The 20,467-nt window shown below is 42.6% G+C and overlaps 1 protein-coding gene, 1 non-coding gene and 1 pseudogene across 2 annotated transcripts; 1 reads left to right on the top strand and 2 right to left on the bottom strand.

Annotated features, from left to right (window-relative positions):
• Window positions 1-2,249: 2,249 nt before the first annotated feature.
• TRNAK-UUU (transfer RNA lysine (anticodon UUU)) lies at window positions 2,250-2,322 on the bottom strand. Its single transcript has one exon. It is a non-coding gene; the product is annotated as a tRNA-Lys (tRNA).
• A 2,995-nt stretch (window positions 2,323-5,317) lies between these two features.
• LOC145049675 (putative mitochondrial protein ymf1) lies at window positions 5,318-5,824 on the bottom strand. The gene has a single exon (XM_078998053.1). The coding sequence runs from the start codon at window positions 5,804-5,806 to the stop codon at window positions 5,318-5,320; it is 489 nt and encodes a 162-aa protein (XP_078854179.1). The 5' UTR covers window positions 5,807-5,824.
• Window positions 5,825-13,573: 7,749 nt separating this feature from the next.
• LOC145049449 (uncharacterized) lies at window positions 13,574-13,792 on the top strand (annotated as a pseudogene).
• Window positions 13,793-20,467: the final 6,675 nt, after the last annotated feature.

Raw genomic sequence — 20,467 nt, 5'->3', positions numbered from 1 at the left:
ATGAACTCGCCGAGTCCCTCTTGCAAACTTCTAATTAAATACTATGGAATCTTCATACCGGAGACGGGTCGTTACAGCAAACCGGCCTATTAAGCGCAGCTAAGCTAATATGCACTAGAGAAAGCCAGGTGTCGTAGGTAAGCTCTATTCGGCCCGGAGCATTGATTCCCCATAACGAATAGGCTAGATCTATCTCTCAATTACCTATCCTATGCTCGAGAAGGTCCATTAGTTCCTCGGCAGCACCTCGAGGTGCATTTAGTTGTCTTACATGAGACTCGGGATATTACCCACTCCATGGCATGACACCTTTCACTCATCCATTCTGCCTGCCCAGACGCGGCGCCTTTTCTCATTATCATCTACCACCCTTTCTTTCCTCCCCGCTATTCACGCATGTAGATCGTCGTATGTATGCTCTACTTCGGGTGTCGGTGCTATAGTATAGGTAGGATTACATTATGGCTGGATCAGTCTCCCGGGCAAACCAACCCTCCTCCAAGAAGAATTTTGCTATGCCCCCCCTGATCCCTAGAGAGCGAAAGAGCTGCCTTGTGATCCCTAGGTTGTAGCATGTTTGGTCGTGAACTCCTCGCGCCGCTGCCGCCATTTCTAGGACCAACCGACGCCTCACCTGCACAGGTACCTAGCTAGTGTCGGTCGCACATTCAACATAGCGTTCGGACTCATGTGCCTTTCAGAACCAGGGGTCTTCGAGCCTGCTGCGTACGATTAGCCAGCCTTGCGGCGGCAAAAGGATTCTAAGCCCCCCCATGCTACGGTTCCCAGCGGTCCGAACCCGATGCCGCATTAGGTTAGGGAACTAGGCGATAATAGCTCCTCCGCATCCCAAAGCGCACTGCCCTCTTAGGCGCGCAACACTAAGTAATCCAAGCCAACCCACATTACTAACGGTGGATAATCAAATTTCTTAGACGTACTAAATACAACTCCATGAATGAGCAAAATGAAGGTTGCATTAATGATAAAGATCTCTGGGGAAACCGCTAAAAAAAGATTGAACATGTGGGAGGATCCGAACAAATTCTGCTTTCATTTCCCACGTATGGAGTACTTAGTGACTGACGTTACGGTCTCCCGCAGGTAGGCTGCACGTAGCTAGCAAGGCATAGTCCCATGCGTTCGTTTGTGGATCGCGGGACTATGCGGAAGAGCCTTCTGAGGAGGGGTATCCCTAAGGAAAACCTTCTCCTTTAATAGGCCAAAGGTCTCGAATTTAAAATTCCTAGCCCGTAGGTCTCTATGCATTTGAAGGAGCTCCCCCAAGGAGTCCTTCCCCCTCGGATTATCGAGGGCTCGATCCCCCCGCCCCAGCCAATCGCCACTTGGATGCAGGCCCGCCATCTCCCGGATGATAACCACCTTGATCTCGAATAGGTCCTTGGCGTTGATTCGGGCTAGATATATATCTAGCGACGAAGGCGCTGTTTTGCCCGATAGGAGGCGGCCCTCTATAGAGCAGACCGAATCCCCTCCTATCACTTCCTCCAGGCCATAGGAGTACGGGGTGTAGGGCGGAGTCCGAGCTCCCGAAAGAGCGGGAGGCGTAGCTTGTTCCCCCGGAAGCGGTTGATTTACCGCTGGTACTACTACTACGCCCGGAACTCGCTGAGTCTTCCAGCATATCCTCAGTAAAGGTAAACCAATCTGAATGGGAAGGTATGGCTGAAAGACTCACGCCGGCGCTAAAGGCAACCGGAACGCCAAAGCTAATGAAAAAAAAAGGTACTGATAACAAAGATAAAATTCAAATCAAGGGGCAACTTTCGTGTAGTTTGTAATTAGATGTAACTATTCAGATTTTTTTGAGAATAAATCATTCTCTTAATAGATCTCGTCTTGTTTCTCAATCTTCGAAGAATGCGGCGTTGTATTATTGTAAGTTTCCTGTTCCAAACATTTCCTTCAAGTAGACGACAAGTTTTAAATTTTAATGCGAGCATTCCTCCCTTACATGCATTTGCTTGCAACAGATTCTTACTAAGAACCCAAAGACACGGTCTCAGTATCTTCACTGTTGCCCCTCTTCTCAAAGCCCTTCGAGAGGAAGATGAATGTCAATGTGCCATTTTCTTCTTTCCCCTACTATTTACTCTTCTCCTTCACTGCACACTTTAGATAGATGTTTCCATCCAATCAAAGACGTCGAAGCGCCTCTAATCTAAAGGCCAAAGAGTGATCTTTGCGCTACTACGCATCCTTACTCATAGTATAGTGCAAGTTAGGTTTGGGCATAGCAGGACTTGAACTTGCGACCATTAGGTTAAAAGCCCAATGCTCTACCAACTGAGCTATACACCCCAAAAAAGATGTAGTAGTAAATAAGGATTGGTACGGAAAAGAAAAGAGGGCGGCCCCTCTTCATCATATTAAAGGGGCGCGACTTTGTATGAGACTCGTACTACAGAGCAAGCGAAGAAAACGTAAGGGCGCGCACTAGCACTCCTGCAAGAAAAAAGACTATTAACGCGCCCCTTATTGAAAAGTCAAGGATATTGAATGATCGATATGAGAAAGAAGCGCTCAAGCATTCGAAGAAAGTCGACCTTACTCAACAAGCACCTTTCTTAGCATAGTAAGGTTGCTTGTTTCCACTCATTGAAGATTCTATCTACAAAAAAAGGTCAACGGGGGGTACTAAAATGGCTCTCACTGACACCGTCTACGAGAAGGTGAGGTCGTCTTTATTTCCAGCCGCCATACGGTTCGCCTTAAAGCCTTAAAGACGGAGAAGGGGAGGAGCAGTTATCTATGTAATTACGGTCTTTGTTGGCCAGGGCGAGCACTCTCTTTTCTTTGTAAAATTCCGTCTTACCAAACAAGATTGACTTCTTACCAACCCGCGAAGGGTTGTGAGGCTGGACCAGGTACGAAGAATGAATCTATATTTGTGCACGGAAGAGCCGGCGGCCGCTCAACTGTTCGAGCGCAATGAAGTGGTATTGGTTCCTTTTCGACAAAGGTAGAATGCCTGGTCGAAGGTCCAGTACAGTAGGTAGCAGGCGTGTTCGTTTTGGCTCCCGAGCGAGAACGAGAAAGAGGCGATGCACCATCCTTGCTGCTACGTACGTTGACCATGACTTGACAGATTCATCCAATTGAACCCAAACTCAAAGGAGGACCACAAGCTCGGGGCTCGACGAAAGAGAAAGTCTCGGCATTAAGAAAATGGGGTTAGCTGTGAAAGAGGCATTCATTTTTTCATGAATATTCATAGCTGAGTCTACTAAAAGAGGGACCAGCTCATCGTAGTGATTAGAGGACACCTCTGATCGTTCACCTCTAATGTGACACGTTCCCTCCCAGTTTGATCAACGGGATCAGTCGGCTAGAGAGCGGGGCTATTCTTCGTCCGAGGAGACAAAGTAGTCTCTTGTACTGACCGAACCCTCAGTTCGTAGGTCTTCGTCAACATGTTACGAAGCTCCAGTCTGGCGGTCAACTTGATGTGGGAGAGGCATGAGTGCAGTTCGATCTTGTGGTGTATTCCTTTGTAGTGAGTAGGGCCTCTTTCTCGTTGATCAGTTCACCTCCGCTCTATTGAAAGGTCTCCATTCCTACGGCGGTTTTGTCAATGAGCCCGTGGATAAGTGGACCTTTCTTGTAGACCGATCTTCTGCCGAGTTCCTTCCTTCGTAGTCAAATCTGATGATACGCTTTGGCGCTGTTACCTACCAAAGAAAAGGCCTACTAGGTGATCGAAATCGCTCAGGTCAGCGAGGACTCACTCACCTACTCCTTATCTAATACTTTCTTCTATCTACTGAATTAAAAAGGCGACCCGCCGCGCCGGGCTATAAGATAATAGACAGTTGTTGTACTACATGACTGGTAAGAAAGAGCTTCTGTAAGAACTAGAAGACTCTTGTATGTACGGTAACCCTATCTTCCGCTACTGGTGGACTGTTGCACATAAAGGCCGACAGAAGCAACCTTTCTTAGCGTGCTTTTAAAGCACTTAGCTTTTGCTATAAAAAGGCGGCAAGGCCATAAAGTAAGTAAAGTTGCAAGCCTAAGCTAAGAAGGTACGAACGAAGTGATGGTCCCTTTTAAAGAGAGGGGGCGGCTTTCTTGTGGTAGTCATTGCGAACATCTCTCCTCTTCTCTTAGCATGCACAGTTTGCTTACGCCTTAGGCACATCTATCTTTCTTAGTTTCACGCTAGCCTAATGAATTGAATATGAATAAACGTCAGTATTTTAGTAAGCGTATATAAGCAGCTGTTTAGTGTATAAGCAATTCTTTAGTGGTCCCACCGGTACGATGGAGGTTGGTTGAAGATGATGTTACGCGGCGTTCAGAACCAGTCTTGAAGTGAATGAATTAGAAAGAACGAAGAAGTAAGGAAATGAGACGACTCTTTCTTGAACTATATTATAAACAGACCTTCCCCTCCACACCAATCACGAGTTTTTCTCCATTCCTCTCATATATCGTCGTAACGCCCTTAATGCTAGGTTTTGAAAAAGACTTTTCATGTCATTCCCATTTAGGTCCGATTCGGATCCCTCAGTTGTTTCCTTTTCCTTCCGCACCTTTTCTTCGAAATGAGAAAGAAGATGGTACACTTGAATTGTATTATTTAAGTGCTTATTGCTTGTCAAAAATCCTACTTCTACAATTGGTAGGTTACCGGGTTACTCAAATAAGTCGTGTTTTCCGTGGTTTTCCCATGTTACAACTTCCATACCAATTCGGTCAATCTGGAATGGATCGGTTAAACATTCCATTAGGGAGCCTGGTCTTGACTTTTCTGTGTGGTATTCATTCTCGTTCGGCTCTTGGAATCACATCCAGCAGTGGTGGGAACAGCTCGCAAAATCCAACCACTTCACCTACTTCATTGCCCCCAACCCTTTCTCGTACCTCTATTGAAACATAATGGTTTCATGTTCTTTCATCGATTGGTTATTCCTTTCCGTTCGTATATCTTTCTCCAATTTCGGTCTCGATTAGTTCACAATATTGAATGGCCAATTCTCCTCCGGACCCTCGATTCGATTGTTTTCCAAGAATGTTGAGTCGGGTATGTAAGCCATGTATCTGGGAGGAACTTAAAAGAAGGGATTTCGGTTTTTTTCACCCCGTTTTGTGGTCTTGCAGCTATTGAAATAAATAAGAATATAAAATTATATATATATATATATATATATATATATATATATATATATATATATATATATATATATATATGTCCAATCCCCAGTGGCGGTGGGACCAACCAAGATGTATGTCGTCCAACCCAACCTCAGACTCTTTCTTCCCGACCTATTTGACTCTCTGGTCGCATTTATAGTTATTTAGGTGGTATCCCGAGATTGAAGAGATCGAATTCCTCCGGGGAACACACGAAACAAAGATATGAACTGGGTAAATAGAAATGGAAAAGAGATGTTTCCAATTCATCAAAATGAGAAGCTTTTTCTACATCCATATGATCTACTAAAGTAGATCGGTATTGCCCATATAATAAAAGCAGATCTTGGTCCATGGAATCCCAAGAAGGTAAGAACTCCAACCTTTCCGATGCTTCTTTGGCCAAATACGATATACAAGTGGGACCTGCACTATGCACAAGCTGTGCGAAAAACCACTTCTTTTTTCCGGTTCTGAAACAACTTAGGCGAAATAGGGTTCTACCGGGAAACCATGGATTTTTTAGTTTTCGCCATTGGTTACTGGTTGAGCCACTGGAATGGAATGAGATAAGAATCTCTGGAGATCTTTCCTCTCCACTTACTCGTAACAGGCTTTCCCTCTGTAGAAGACTTCTTCCGAATGGCATAATTGGGAGATTGATTCCTCGATCTTCATAGAAAACTGACTCCTCCTACTCCTTCTTCTCCTTTAGGATAGGATCGTCGTTGGACCTTCTTTCACTAATGATCTAATGATCTCACCATTTTCTAGTAGTTCTCGCGAACGCACGAGGGACTATCCTTTCTATCGCTTGCCCTTTCTTTTCACTCCGTGGCCTGTGCTAAAGAAGCGTGTCTTAACTAATTCCTTTGAACTCATTTCACCTATTCTACCTCTCGATATCTCCTCACCTTGCACCTTTTATTTCTTTTCCTCATCCCATGATCCTTTCCCATGTCGCGGAAGTGAGCTCCTTCGTCACTCCTTCATTCTTCATAACGACTATAACCAAGCTGCCAACCAATAAAGCAAGCACCTTGATGGACTGAGACCGTGGTAGTTCCGTTAGCACCTTAAGGCTGTCTTTATCCTGAGAACCCTCGGGAATATTCAGAGACTCGGCCAATGCTTCTAGGCCTACATTCAGAGACAAACCAAGCACCTCTCTTACCCACTCACTATCTAATAAACCGGACTGGCTTATTATCTGAATGAGATCGGAAAGAGAGGAGGTAGCCCAAATCTTCCAATAGGCACATACGAAAGGTTCTGAAAGAATTGAAAAAGCTCTGAAAAATAAACAACCCGACTTGAGGAACTACCAACAATGGAAGAACTAGCAACAGCGGGAGAAACCGTTTCTAACCTCAGCATCACCCCCTTCCTTGGGATTCTTTCTTTGATGATATGCCCTAAGCCCCTTTCAGAAGACCGAAGTCATTGGTGCTTTGCATAAGGGGTAAGAGCGCCATAAAGACTATTGGTACCTATCATAAACTTGACTCATTTTATGGGCTTGAATTCCTTTCCCCGAGTTAGAGGGGTTTTCTGAAGGTCTTCCTCAAGGGACACTTGGTTCTCAAAAATATTGTTACCCCCGGCCAGAGTAGAAGTAGGCAAACGGATGTTTCTGGGGGGGAACTACGGGAGACGGAGACAGGTGGATAGGCGAGATTCTAACTTCTAGCTCATCGCAATTCCATTTCTTAAAGTGCAAGTCTAGTTTTCTCTTTTTATGAAAGTGAAAGTCAGGTTAGCTCCTTCTTTCAACTCCAAAGATGCTCTCAAATTGTTGTTCAAGATTATTTTACCCTAAGGCTTCTCGCGGCCAGGCAAGCGTGGCAGAGCGTAGCATGTATCCAGCCATCCGAACTACTTACTGAAGGGCAAGCACCAACGAATTACTCACTTCATTCACAGCGTGGGGGAGAGACAGAGAGGGGTCAGTAATAACTCACAGCCGGGGTAAAAAGGTCCTACTTCCTTACTCACTCAAGTCATTGCTTTGACCGAACCATAGGCCGAAAAGAAAAGATTTTTTAGATGCTTGTTACAGGCCTGACCAAGAGCGCAAAAGAGCTTTATTTAGAATTAGAGTAAGGGCACGCCATTTGCAATGCATTTTCTTGCTTTCGACAGGACCCCCTTCCGACAGGAGAAAAAAGATTACGCCAATGCTAATTGCCAATGATATAGAGTTTCTAGCGATTACGACTATAAAGGGCAGGAGATGAACTAAAGAATCGTACTGCATCTGCTGAAGAGAGATCAGAGCTAGTACTAGAGGAAGCGATAGCGGACAAAAGAGTTCAGAGAGTAGTACAGCTAAGCAGGAAGATATGTGATCTATTTGAAAGAGCATATTGCAAAGACCGGTATATTGCACATACTGATTGATTGATTGTGTAGATTGAGTCTCAATTAGAGAGTTATGATATATCTATAGTACCCCCGCCGATGAGACTTTCCAGCTCGAGGCTAGAAGCTACCAACACTTTAATACAAACAAAAACAGAAATCGGTATTTGTGGGGCCCGAGGCCTTACAGAAAAAGATCGATGAACGATTAAGCGAGACTTTGCCTTAGAGACCAATGAAATGAGACCAAGAAGCTTTATTACACAAAAGTTCTTCGAAGACCTTTTGCTTCTGCTTCCCTGCTTACTATTGCTATCACCTCAACTGCTTTGACCTGCTCACTTAGAGTGAAGATCAATAATGGGTGGAAAGGAGTTCACACAAGACCACAGAGCGAGAGAGACAGCCTTCACTTACCTGTTTAACCGTGCCCTCCTATCACACCTATCTCCCTTTTCCTTCAGTCACATCCAGTCTCAGTTCTGCTTCCAACTACCGAGCTTGGACGTATAGCAAGATTGAATAAGAGATATGGCATACGGGAATAGTATATGAAATCACAAAGGCTGGAAAGAGACTGGAGAGGAGCATGGAAAATACTTAATAAATCACCTTAGCAATTACTAGTAATGCCCCTATCGACCTCAGTCTTATTTTTTGCTAGCTTTAGTCTAGAACTAGACTATCTCATTAAACGTCGAATATCCCTATGATGCTAGCCAGTGAAAAAGGAAGGAGTCTACTTCTTTGTTGGCTTGACTCCAGAACTAGTAGAGGAAGAAAGCGATGATCGGTCTATCCCATTAAGCGTAATCCCGCTAGCCAATGAAAGGACTACTCTTCTTGGACTGTGAGCGACGACACCAGATCAGAGCTAAGTGAGAGACGATAAATGCGATTAAACTGCTTTATAACTGCTCGATTTATAAGTCTTGCCTAAGTCCTAGACTTGAATGAAATAGCCTGGCTGAAAGTCGTATTTGCTTTTGCTTTTCTTGTTCTCTTTTCTTAGTTAGGCCCAAGAAAGTACAAGATATAGCTTGACTAATATACTAAGATGATAGCTAGAGACTAGAGATGAGAGTGCAGGATCTAGATTTGTAACAAATATTCGACTTTGCTTATGCAAATTGTTATGTACCAAAACCAAAGAATATCGTCGATGGGATACAAAAAAAGAGGATCCTACTTCACTCATGCACCGTCCTTTCACCCTCCTACCGCTGGTAAAGCTAGCAGTCTAATAAAATTTATGCATGTTAAGGTAGCACACTAGTACATTTTCATTGATCACTGAGACCAACCCCCAAGCCCGGTCTTTGAACTAATAAAGATGGCATAGTAGAAAACTTCAGACTGACTATCATCGTGCTTGAAGTCCACCCAAGAGAGTTCCTCAGCTTCTCGTGATGAGCACAGCACAGCAAACGGTGTTTGCGCCAGAGGAGGGTGGTGAGAACCGTTGAGCCATTCGCTTCCTAAGCTTTTCTGATTTGGGTTTCTCACCCACATCACCGAGAGGAGGGCTTTTTCGTTATAGAAAAGAAAGGTCAATGAAAGGATTCAGTAATGACGCCATGCATCACCATTGAGTGTTGTGCTGAAGAGAAAAAAACCGAAAAAACTTCCCCACATTGGGAGAGAAAAGAGAAGACTACGGTCAATGATCAATTATGCACATCCTTTTTGGATGGTTGGCTTAGAGTGAAAGCATACGAACATAGACTTTGTGACTGACTTCGCCATATAAGCATATCTTCACTGAAAGTCATTAGGGCTGCTTTTTCCCATGCCATGAATGAGAGTGAGTCCAGTACATCTTCCTTCCCTGGATATGCTGTGTCCTCTACATTCGCTTCGTCCTCCGCCTCTACTGCACAATGATTTTGATCCCCCATTTAGTGAGTCGTGAAAGCACCTACCTTATGTTTAGACGTATTGGTTTCAGTGAAAAGCCAAATAGAGAGTTTTGCGTGTGCCTGCTTTAGTAAGAGTAAGGAAAAAGCTTAAAAAGCATACTTGCTTTAACAACGGAAAGAGGTTCCTTCAGCGGTTCAGCTTTAGGTCTCGGTTCAAGTGCTTTTCATGATTGTGGTGTTTGATTGGGCAGGGGCGTTCCTGTCCTTACTTAGAGGTCAAGTTGCCACATGTCTTTCGAAGGGGGATTTCCCAGCCTATCTCGGTATATGTTACCAAAAGAAGGAAGAAGAATCTAATGATTTCCCTAATTCTATGAGAAAGAAAAACCAGTTTGTTAGAGCTGGGGCAGAGAAGCAATCAACAGAATGGGTCCCTGTTGTTCACAAGTGAAGGCACTGAACGGATCAAGATCTCGTAAATTCATTGTCTTTCTTGATTCAAATCAGAAAGAACTTCTTTCGCTATTGAAGCCATGCCTGAGCTGTAAGCTTATTAGTATCCCTCTTCTGCGTTAGGAATTATGCGAAAAGGTTCGATTGAATCCCATGCTTTCATGGTCCCTATCTCTGCCCCAACACTGGCCGACACGTAGGTCTATTCTGCGCTTTCCTAGGTGCGCATCTCCATCTACTAAAAGTAGGGGTGGTTGCCATATATAGATTGGGCCATTCGTAACCAGAGCAATAACCGATGCTACAGCATAAACTAAAGTTATACGTGGCGGCCCCTAAAGGCGTAACTGACAAGTTCTGTTTTATTTGCCCATCCGAGTCATCCCGTACTCCAAAAAAGCAGAGGTGAGGTCCGGAGAGTGGGACGGATCTACCTGGCCAAGGTGTCAATGTCAAGTGGTTATCCGAAGTGTTGGAATATGCTCTACCTACGGTACCTAACTAGTCTTTCTTTTCGGTAAGTAAGAATACATTGACCGATGGAGGAGAAGCCCCGAAGTAAACATAAATGAAGGGGCATACCCCACCCCAGGCAACCAAACAAAGAACTCAAGACACTCCCCGAGCTCTAAAGTAAAGAAACTAACCTATGGAAAAAATTATTGAAATTAGATTACGATTACAAAGGCTAAAAATAATCCAAGTTTCTACGTAATCAAAAAGAGCCTAAGGATTAACCGAAACTAAGCACATACTAAGCCCAATAAGACACATTGGCCTAGATATACATGACGCCAACTGAAAACAGGTATACACATCAAATAAACTAGGATGAAACATAGGATTCGGTGGATGATTCGGCATCCTTTATTAATTGCGTATATAACGGTAGCCCTTCCTAAATAGTTTTTGAGTAGGCTAGGAAAGAAAGAAGAAATGATAGAGCGAAATGGGTTGGTTGCCCAAAGGGCTATCTGATCTGATCATGGGGGGATAGCACAAGGGCTTAAGGCATTCGTTTGCTAAATCGACATACAAGAATATTGCATCATGCATGGGTTCGAATCCCATTTCTTCCAGTCTTTTCCTACTGAACACTTTCCTGCTGAAGATAGGGTACTAGAAAGGGATCATACAAAGGCTATGTTCTTTTTTTTAGATCTAGCCTGAATGACTCCTAAACTAAAGGTTTTCATTATATCTAAAGTGTGCAGTGAGGGATCTTTATATTATAGGTAGCCAGTCTTTACTTCACTCGACCCAAGCAATGCCCAAAGAGTCTCATGCCTTTCTTGGTCAGACCAAGCCAACTGGCGATTTCCGATAAGTCTTTCCTAATTTTTAGAGCAAGAAGCGGAACTACATGATTGAAATGAAAAGTGTTTCTTACGATTACGCCCAATAGCCCACTTGAGCAATTTTCCATTCTCCCATTGATTCCTATGAAGATAGGAAACTTGTATTTCTCATTCACAAATTCATCTTTGTTTATGCTGCTAACTCTCAGTTTGGTCCTACTTCTGATTCATTTTGTTACAAAAAAAGGAGGAGGAAACTTAGTACCAAATGCTTGGCAATCCTTGGTAGAGCTTATTTATGATTTCGTGCTTAACCTGGTAAACGAACAAATAGGGGGTCTTTCCGGAAATGTTAAACAAAAGTTTTTCCCTTGCATCTAAGTCACTTTTACTTTTTTGTTATTTTGTAATCTTCAAGGTATGATACCTTATAGCTTCACAGTTACAAGTCATTTTCTCATTACTTTAGGTCTCTCATTTTCCATTTTAATTGGCATTACTATAGTAGGATTTCAAAGAAATGGGCTTCATTTTTTAAGCTTCTTATTACCCGCAGGAGTCCCACTGCCGTTAGCACCTTTTTTAGTACTCCTTGAGCTAATTTCTTATTGTTTTCGCGCATTAAGCTTAGGAATACGTTTATTTGCTAATATGATGGTCGGTCATAGTTTAGTAAAGATTTTAAGTGGGTTCGCTTGGACTATGCTATGTATGAATGATATTTTGTTTTTATAGGGGATCTTGGTCCTTTATTTATAGTTCTTGCATTAACCGGTCTGGAATTAGGTGTAGCTATATTACAAGCTTATGTTTTTACGATCTTAATCTGTATTTACTTGAATGATGCTATAAATCTCCATTAAAGTGGTTATTTATTTATAATTGAACAAAAGCGAGGAGGCGAAGCCGCTTTACCGAATTGTAGAGGTGAAGGTACGAGAACTTTCCCCGAATCGACAAAAAGATTCCGAGCACGATTGGTCAAAGTATATCTTGTCTTTACCACGAGCCATTTTCCGGCTAACAAGAATGAAAGTTTTGCACATATCCCCGGGTTCTTCAATTTTATTTATTCCTCATAGACGAAAGAAGTAAGGTGGTATACTATATTTCTCCGCTTATTTGAACTCCTTCTAATGAACTATGCATTCTGTTATCATTTCCAGTTCTTCGATCCATTGTGATTTGGTTCCTTGGTGTGGAGAGATCTCTGCCATAAAAAGAGAGAGCTCGTAGGCCTTATTCTGCAGATCAAAGAGCGACTTAATTCCCCATTCATACGAGATAGTATTTTAGTATAGAACAGAGGCATTGTGGGCCGACTACTATGACTTCATGCGCATCTAGTGCAGTGGCTTGGAAGCAAGCTACCTTGACCATCTTCCGATGTTCTAAATAATCTACTGATCAAAGGCTGTAAGGGTGGGCTGCTCTACATTCAGCCACATCATAGTGACCCACGAAGCGATCTTATTCTAGTTGCGGGACGAAATCCGACAGCCAATTGCTGGCTCTGAATAACCATCCCAACAAGAAGCTCAATTCTTCTATAACATAATGGGGCGGGGTTGCGCGCGAGCCGAGTGACGTAGGTGCACAAGAGTACTTCGCGCCACAACCATCTCTTTTTTATAGGTTCTACGGACCGATGCCTGCTGCTTCATCTGGGAGAAAATAATCATAGATATGCCGGTCATTAGAATGAAGAACCACCATAAAAAGATTCCTCGTGTATCATCTATAGCAAAATTATGAACGGGAGCTAGCAATCCAGACCATATTGAAGAGGTTCCTGAGACACAGCATGGAAGAGTCACAATATTCAGAAACGAGGTCTAAGAATGAAGAAGGGGTAGAATTATTGAATGAATATGAGTTGTAGCTAATACCCGATGCATAAAAGAAGCATTTTCCACGGGATCCCAAAACCACCAGCCACCCCGACCTAATTCATGATGAGCCCACCAACATCCTGGCAAAAAGCCTATGGTTAAAAACCACCGACATGTCAAGATCAAAATTCAAATTGGTTCCTGGTCCTGGTCAGAGACCACTGTGTTCGCGCCGGTGATCCAACAAAGAAGCGAAGTAGTGGTCTCTTTCTTTGCATTACGAACAACACGCTTCGCCTGCTCCCTCCCCGTGTCCACTAGCGCTCTTGTCCAGAGCGAAGAGAAGGCGAAACGTCGCCGAAGCAACATAAGCAGGCTTCTATTGCTACGTAACAATAGAGCAGGATTGCCTTTTGCGCCCATATGTTTTAATTTTAGGGTAAAGAGCTTGCTTGTTCTACGGGATCCGACGCATGCAGCGGAGCGAAAGAGCCTTCCATTCTTTTCGGCGTCATCCTTCCGCATTGGCGGCGAGCGGAGTGCAACAATCCCATTCATCATTTTTGATCTACATAAGCCAAAGCCCATAGCACTGGCGACGTCTCCGGCATAAATGCAAGGAGGATGTATAGCTGATATAGGATCTTGTGGAACATGATTTGATTCTGCAAGCAGTTCGGTACGAACGGAGAAATTTCGAACAAAAGGGTCAGAACTCGCCGATAGGAAAGGAGAGAAAAACAAAGCAATGCCAAGAGCTCCGTCAATCCGCTGTTCATCGATAGACGAAGCTCTCTCTTTATCGTCTCGCGCCAGATGCAACAAAGTATGAGTCCTTTTTCCTTCTCGCGAACCACGGAAGCGCCTAGCACCCAGAGGAGCAAAGCTTCTTTGGGAAAACAGCACACAAAAAAGGGTTAGCCTGTCAAAAGTCTGGCGCCTTCGCGAACGAAGTTCGGAATCAACAAGGGTTCGTAGAACGAAGGGAGTGTACAACTGGGTCGTAGTGTAACATCCCCCTCTGGCACGTATCACAATATTGTCCGCTTTGGGCCACTCGACACGAGGACTTCCCAAGGGGTCACCCATCCTGGTACTACTCCCGCCCGAGCACGCTTAACTGCAGAGTTCTTATGGGATCTGCTGCCCTCAGGGCTTTAAAACGCGTTGTGATAGGGAAGGTATCAACACCCCTTATAAGGAATGCTTAGTTCTCCTTCCCAGCCGATGTGGGATCAGATCTAACCCACTTTATAGAATGAGTTTCACCACGAACCTTCGTTCGTAAAACAAAGAACCACAAGACATTTTAAGTCAGGGGTAGTTATCTAGATAACAATGCCTAGGCGTGGTCTGACTATCATGAGGTATTATACCCCCAGACTTTACCTATCCCAGCATCGAACTTTGCCTAGCAGTGGCCTAAATACATGAAGTATTTAACCCCCAGACGCACCCTATCCAGCAATATAACACCAAACATACCTAGCAGTGGTCTATAACCGACACACTTTATTAGGCAGTCTACGAAGTTCCCTTAGTTACTTCGTGAAAGAAAATGCTGACATATGAAGCTCGGTCGATCACTTCATAAAAGAAACACTGACTCCAAAGCTCTCTCAAAATAAAAGTATTAGGAAATACTACTAGAGTACTCCCGTACGCTCCCGTAACCGACACACAAAATTGTCAAAAAGACTTTCTACATGATAGTACTTCTGGCACATTATAGTACCTTGGTGATTCCGGGACGTAATCATCCTAAGGGGGAGATAATTGTAACGCCCGTAGATCAGGGCTAGTCAATTTAGAGACGTTAAGCGTCAAAAAATGACTTTTTGATGGAAGATTATTTTGAAAGAATAATCTTAACTAAGTTGTAGTATATGTTACAAGGATTCCGTACATATAAAGAACGTCCAAATCTGACTTCATATGAGGAAGTTATGATTTTTCTAATTTTCAACTTAGCGGTATGCAGCCCGAAATACTCGATTTGAGATCGAGCGGTTTTTAGCCGAAGCAATCTAAACGAGAATCGAAGATCTCGTTGTTGGTATCAAAGCGATAAAAAGTTAAGTGAGAACGGACGTCAAACGAAGAAGTTATGAATTTATAACGAAATTTTCTGTTCCGCCCTATTAAAAAAATAAATAATAAAAAAAATTCAAAATTAGCCGACGGAGTCTAAACGAAAGTTGTAGAGCGTAGTCTAACCTTCGCGTGGATATAAAGAACGTCGAAAACAGAGTTCGTATGAAGAAGATATGAATTTTCGAAGTTTATTAAATAATTAATAATTAAATTTAATTATTAAATCCCGGCATTATCCGAAGACGAGTCCTCGGACTCATCCGAAGTACGCCCCGCGTACTAGCGTACGCCCCGCGTACACCGAGGCATGACGACATTCACACTCGAGTTCTTCAGATACGTAAGCAATGACGATTTCGGAGCCTTACGCCCCACGTAAGGCAGTACGCCCCGCGTACTCCGAGGCTTCAGCCTCCTATAAATAGGATGCGAGGGTTCCGGGCTTATTTGCTCATTTCTCCTTGTTTTTGTGTCGAAGCTCTGCGTGTAAACCCCCGAAGCCATCCCGACACCCCGGATCTGATATCCAAGTTAAGAAGGAAGTTTTACGCTCCCCAGATCCCGAGAAGTGCGATTCCCGAGCCGAAGCTCTGCCCGCGAGAAGTTCGATTTTTGTAGAGATCTTCCAGATCGACCAGAGAATACTACTTCTACAACTCGTAGTGCTGTCCGATCATCTTCTAATCAAGTGAGTGTGTGGTCACTTTCTTCTAACACATAAATATTAAGTATTTGCTATGAAATACGTGCTACGTGTATAATATTTTGTTGTTTATTTGAGATGATTGTGGAATAGGTGAATTATATAAGCTTTAATGAGTTAAACTATATATATATATATATATATATATATATATATATATATATATATATGTATTTTGTATCTAAAAATATGTTGGGTAGAAGATGAGTAGATGAGGTTGTTGGTAAGTGATAAAATATGGGTTGGACCATGAGATAAAAGAATAAAGAGATAAACTTCTTTTAGATTTGGATGTATGGATCAGATCAAAAGGTTAGTTTTAGATCCGAGAGTATGGATCAGATCAAGATATTAGTTTTAGATCCGAGAGTAGGGTTCCGATCAAGAGGTTAGTTTTAGATCCGGGAGTACGGATTATTTATTTTTGAATTACATGTTCATTCGATAAGGTATCATGTGTATAGTTCCTTTTAGGAACATGATTTTAATACAAGAATTGATTAAAATATGAAATATACATATGTATGTGAAGTATTTGTTATTTTATGAAATACGTGTTAGATATATTTGATGATATACAACGTACAAATCAGATATGGTTCAATATGTGTTAAGATGTATATATATGATATTATTACTTAAAACCTTGTGTTAAGTATACACTAGTTAGTCTTTTTCCTAAACAGAGATAGTATCGGGAATTGATTATAAGTATTGTAGGTTTGCCTAGTGATGGGTTAAGACCTAAATTGGATGTTTAGTTCAATTAAGTTTAGACATTGGGTAGTCTCTTATTAAGAGTACATGCGTTGCGAGATTGATGATCGGTGGAGTACGTCCTACGTACAGAAGTACATTTTATGTAAGAAGTCTTTTTCAAAGCTCTATGTCTTGGGTGCTGCTTGTGCCAGGGTACTATTATGTTCTCGGGTACGATTCTTTCGCATACCAAAGTACTATAATGTGCCAGAAGTACTATCATGTACAAAGTCTTTTTGACAATTTTGTGTGTCGGTTACGGGAGCGTACGGGAGTACTCTAGTAGTATTTCCCAATACTTTTATTTTGAGAGAGCTTTGGAGTCAGCGTTTCTTTTATGAAGTGATCGACTGAGCTTCATATGTCAGCGTTTTCTTTCACGAAGTAATTAAGGGAACTTCGTAGACTGCCTAATAAAGTGTGTCGGTTATAGACCACTGCTAGGTATGTTTGGTGTTATATTGCTGGATAGAGTGCGTCTGGGGGTTAAATACCTCATGTATTCAGGCCACTGCTAGGCAAAGTTCGATGCTGGGATAGGTAAAGTCTGGGGGTATAATACCTCATGATAGTCAGACCACGCCTAGGCATTGTTATCTAGACAACTACCCCTGACTTAAAATGTCTTGTGGTTCTTTGTTTTACGAACGAAGGTTCGTGGTGAAACTCATTCTATTCCCCTCATTTGATGTCTTTATTGATCCTCGTTTGCTGCTAGGGAATTTCCAAAGCAGCTTCGTCAGTTTGTTGTTCATACCGATTCCTTAGGCTAGATCTCGTAAGATCATAGTATAGGGTCAGTATGTGGGGATCGACGGGATGGGATATATTGTTTTAGAAATATAATTTATATGTGTTTATAATATTAGTGATTTTGCAGGATCGAGATATACTTTATTATCTCGTTGTTTGAACTAAGAGCTTTCATACTCTGTGTTCCTTAGGTGATTGGGTTCACCAGGGATATTCGAACTAAGTATTCATTAGATATTTGAATTTAGTGTTCATCAGAGATAATTGAACTAGGTGTTCATTAAGTGTTTGTGAACTAGGTGTTCATTGGGTAATATTGGAACTAAGTGTTCATTAGGTGTTCTTGAACTAGGTGTTCATTAATTATTGTGAATTGCGTGTTCACTAGAGGTAATCTAAGAACCATGGCAGCACTAGACTTTGTGCCAATTCCTTAGGGCAATCCTTAGGAATGAATGGGAGAAGGATAATTGGTTCTTAGGATAAATCTTTAAGAAATAAATGGAGATAATGGGGGTGGGTATTTGAATTGATTGTTTGATAATTAAATATAATAATTATATTATTGTGGGTTGAAAACCCTATATGCTCACCAGGCTCCCAAGCCTGACCCACTCAGTTTTCTTTGTATCACAGGTATCGATACGAAGATATATTTCACGGAGAGATTAAAGGAGATGTAAAATCTTTAGTGTAAATAATGTAAGTTCTGTTTATGCTTATGTGTCTGTATCGGAACATGACATCCCGAGATTTTGTTATATAATGAAAATACATTTCTCTAAAGAAATGCTTTGATAAATCTTTATCATAATTTGGGAACAAATTCCGCAACTGTTTTCTTTAAAAGATTACTCTGATTTTAAAAACCAAGCATAAACAAATCGGTCTTTTCTGGCCGAGAAATTGGGGATGTCACACGTAGCCCCAGTTTTTTGTTCGTAACTAGGGAGAGATAGAATGGAGTTCTTCACAAAGTTTGAGACAAAGGAATAAAAAAGACTTTCTCTATGGCCTCCTCATTTTGAGACATTATGGCTCTGGGGTCGACCCCGGTAACAAAGAAGGAATCCATAAAAACTTAGGATCCGACACCATGATAAAATACTACCCTCATGATTAGACCATGTCCCTGAGATTTGATAAAAGAAAGGTGCATTTGCGGTTAATTCGTTGTCATTGGATAAGTTATTAGGAACATGACGGAACGGAAGACCAAGGAAAGAAAGAAGAATGCACCAAAATGCAGGTGCTGCACCAAACACTGGTGGTTCTTTCTTGTTGTAAGTGAATGCAACGAAAAGACCCGGAAATAACGAATAATGAAACAATTCATATATTGACGTTCTCATTTCAAAATTTATGCTTTGTTATTCCCATCATCCTGTGGTTTCAAGATGATCCACAAGAAAGGTGGCAGGATTCGAACCTACACTCTGACCATGCCTCACCGTCTTCAACCCATTAGTCTCCGTTACAAGGTAGGGCGGGGGTGAGGAAAGGCAGAAATGAGTTCATGCCACAACGATCCCTTTGGAAGGGAAATTTATCAATATTTTTGGCTCGCAATAAAGCTAGGGTCCTGTTCGGACAAGCTATTGATTCCATTACCAAACCAAACAAGATTATTCCCTTAGTCCTATCTATCCACCTCTCCAGACACAATATCTTGAGTACCTATGATGGTGACCACATCTGATGGCATGTGATGTTTGGACATAGAATCGATTCCTTATGAATGGGCAGAGCCAGGTGCTCTTATTTTACGACGGTAGGGACGATTGTTTCCATTACTGACCATAAAGACACCAAATTCTCCTTTAGGTGCTTCAACTGCAGTATAGGTAGAAGGAGCTGGTACGGAAAAACCTTCTGTATAAGGTTCGAAATGGTGAATTGAGGTAGAGTAGACCGATGATCCTGTAGTCATTTGGCCGGCTATTGAAAGAAAAAGCTTGCATCTGCTCCCCCTATTATATAACCGGTCCTATCTCTCTCCAAACCTAACGTGGTAGTTTCCCATCATAGGGCTTTCTGTCTATAGATTAAGCCATTACCAAACCAAGGAGCGAATTCGTTCAGAAGTCAGTTGACTGCTTCTATAGATAAGGCGGAGCGTCCTTGGCTCAGCATTATAGCCCTTCTTAGTAAGGCTTTGGCCCTACTACAGCGCTTCGCTAACTCGAAGCGCCTCGCTATGAGAATCTAGCTTCGCTAACGTTTAGCTAAGTTTTGAACCTTCGTGCTGACCGTTCGCTTTCTCAGTAGCAAGAGCGATTCTCGTTGCCCCTTAAGTAGAAGGACAAGAAACATATTCTTGGTTTTCTTGCTCCCGCTTCCTCATTTGCGCTCATCAAGCCAACTTTGCTCTTTGGGAGGTGAAAGAGCGGTTGAAGCGGACAGACCCCATCGAAGATATATTTAGATATATACACGGTTACGGTTATCTCGGACTGCATTCCGTAAAAAGTAGCCTACTTGAGAAAGAAGGGGCAGGCACTCTTGTCTTTCAACCCCACTATACTATTCATAGTTGTGGGGCACTGTGTACTTACAGCCTCTACGATAAGCAAGTGAATGGGGCCGATGCGTGGCAAACGGAACGGTTCATAAAGCGATTTTTAGCCTTCACTCCCTAAATAGGAATAGAGCTACTTTACAAATAGGGCTAATTACTTCACACCTGACTGTGATAGCCCTCTCAATACCTTATTGGAGCTTCGTAACTAGTGGCCGGTTTCCCATCGCTAGAGCCTTTTCCCAGTGCACGGAGCCCCAACGAGGAAGGCGTTAGTGGTTTATGGTCCATAATGCTAATCCCTCTTTTTATGCTACTCCTACTCCTAGGGCAGGAAGACGATAAGAAAAGGCCAAGCGTTCTCTTGGTTTCCCAACCTGTTGCTTCTAAAGACTGCCCTCTCTCGGTTGGATGTTGGTCCAGCCTACTACGAGGATCCCGTATCCAGCAACCCAACCTATACAAAGGGCATCCATCAAAGCCCCTTTACTAGATTGGAGCTATGAAGCTTACCTTCTTTTTATTAAAAAGGGAAAGGGCTTTTTCAGCTGGTGCGCAGTAGCGCACTTCCGTTTTCCCTTGACTAGTAGGGATCTCTTGGTTCCTATGCCGCCGCCTTTCCCGGTCCTTTTCTTTTAGTGCATCGACCCGAAGCGATAGCTTCAAGCTAGTTCAGTGGA

This window comes from Lactuca serriola, chromosome 5 (genome assembly GCF_051521515.1).
Source record: "Lactuca serriola cultivar US96UC23 chromosome 5, Lser_US96UC23_V15, whole genome shotgun sequence".
NCBI lineage: Eukaryota > Viridiplantae > Streptophyta > Magnoliopsida > Asterales > Asteraceae > Lactuca > Lactuca serriola.
This window is presented reverse-complemented; position numbering and strand designations above follow the sequence as displayed.

Coding starts and splice junctions, on each gene's coding strand:
- LOC145049675 (XM_078998053.1), bottom strand. CDS start 5,806: ATGCCATTCGGAAGAAGTCTTCTACAGAGGGAAAGCCTGTTACGAGTA.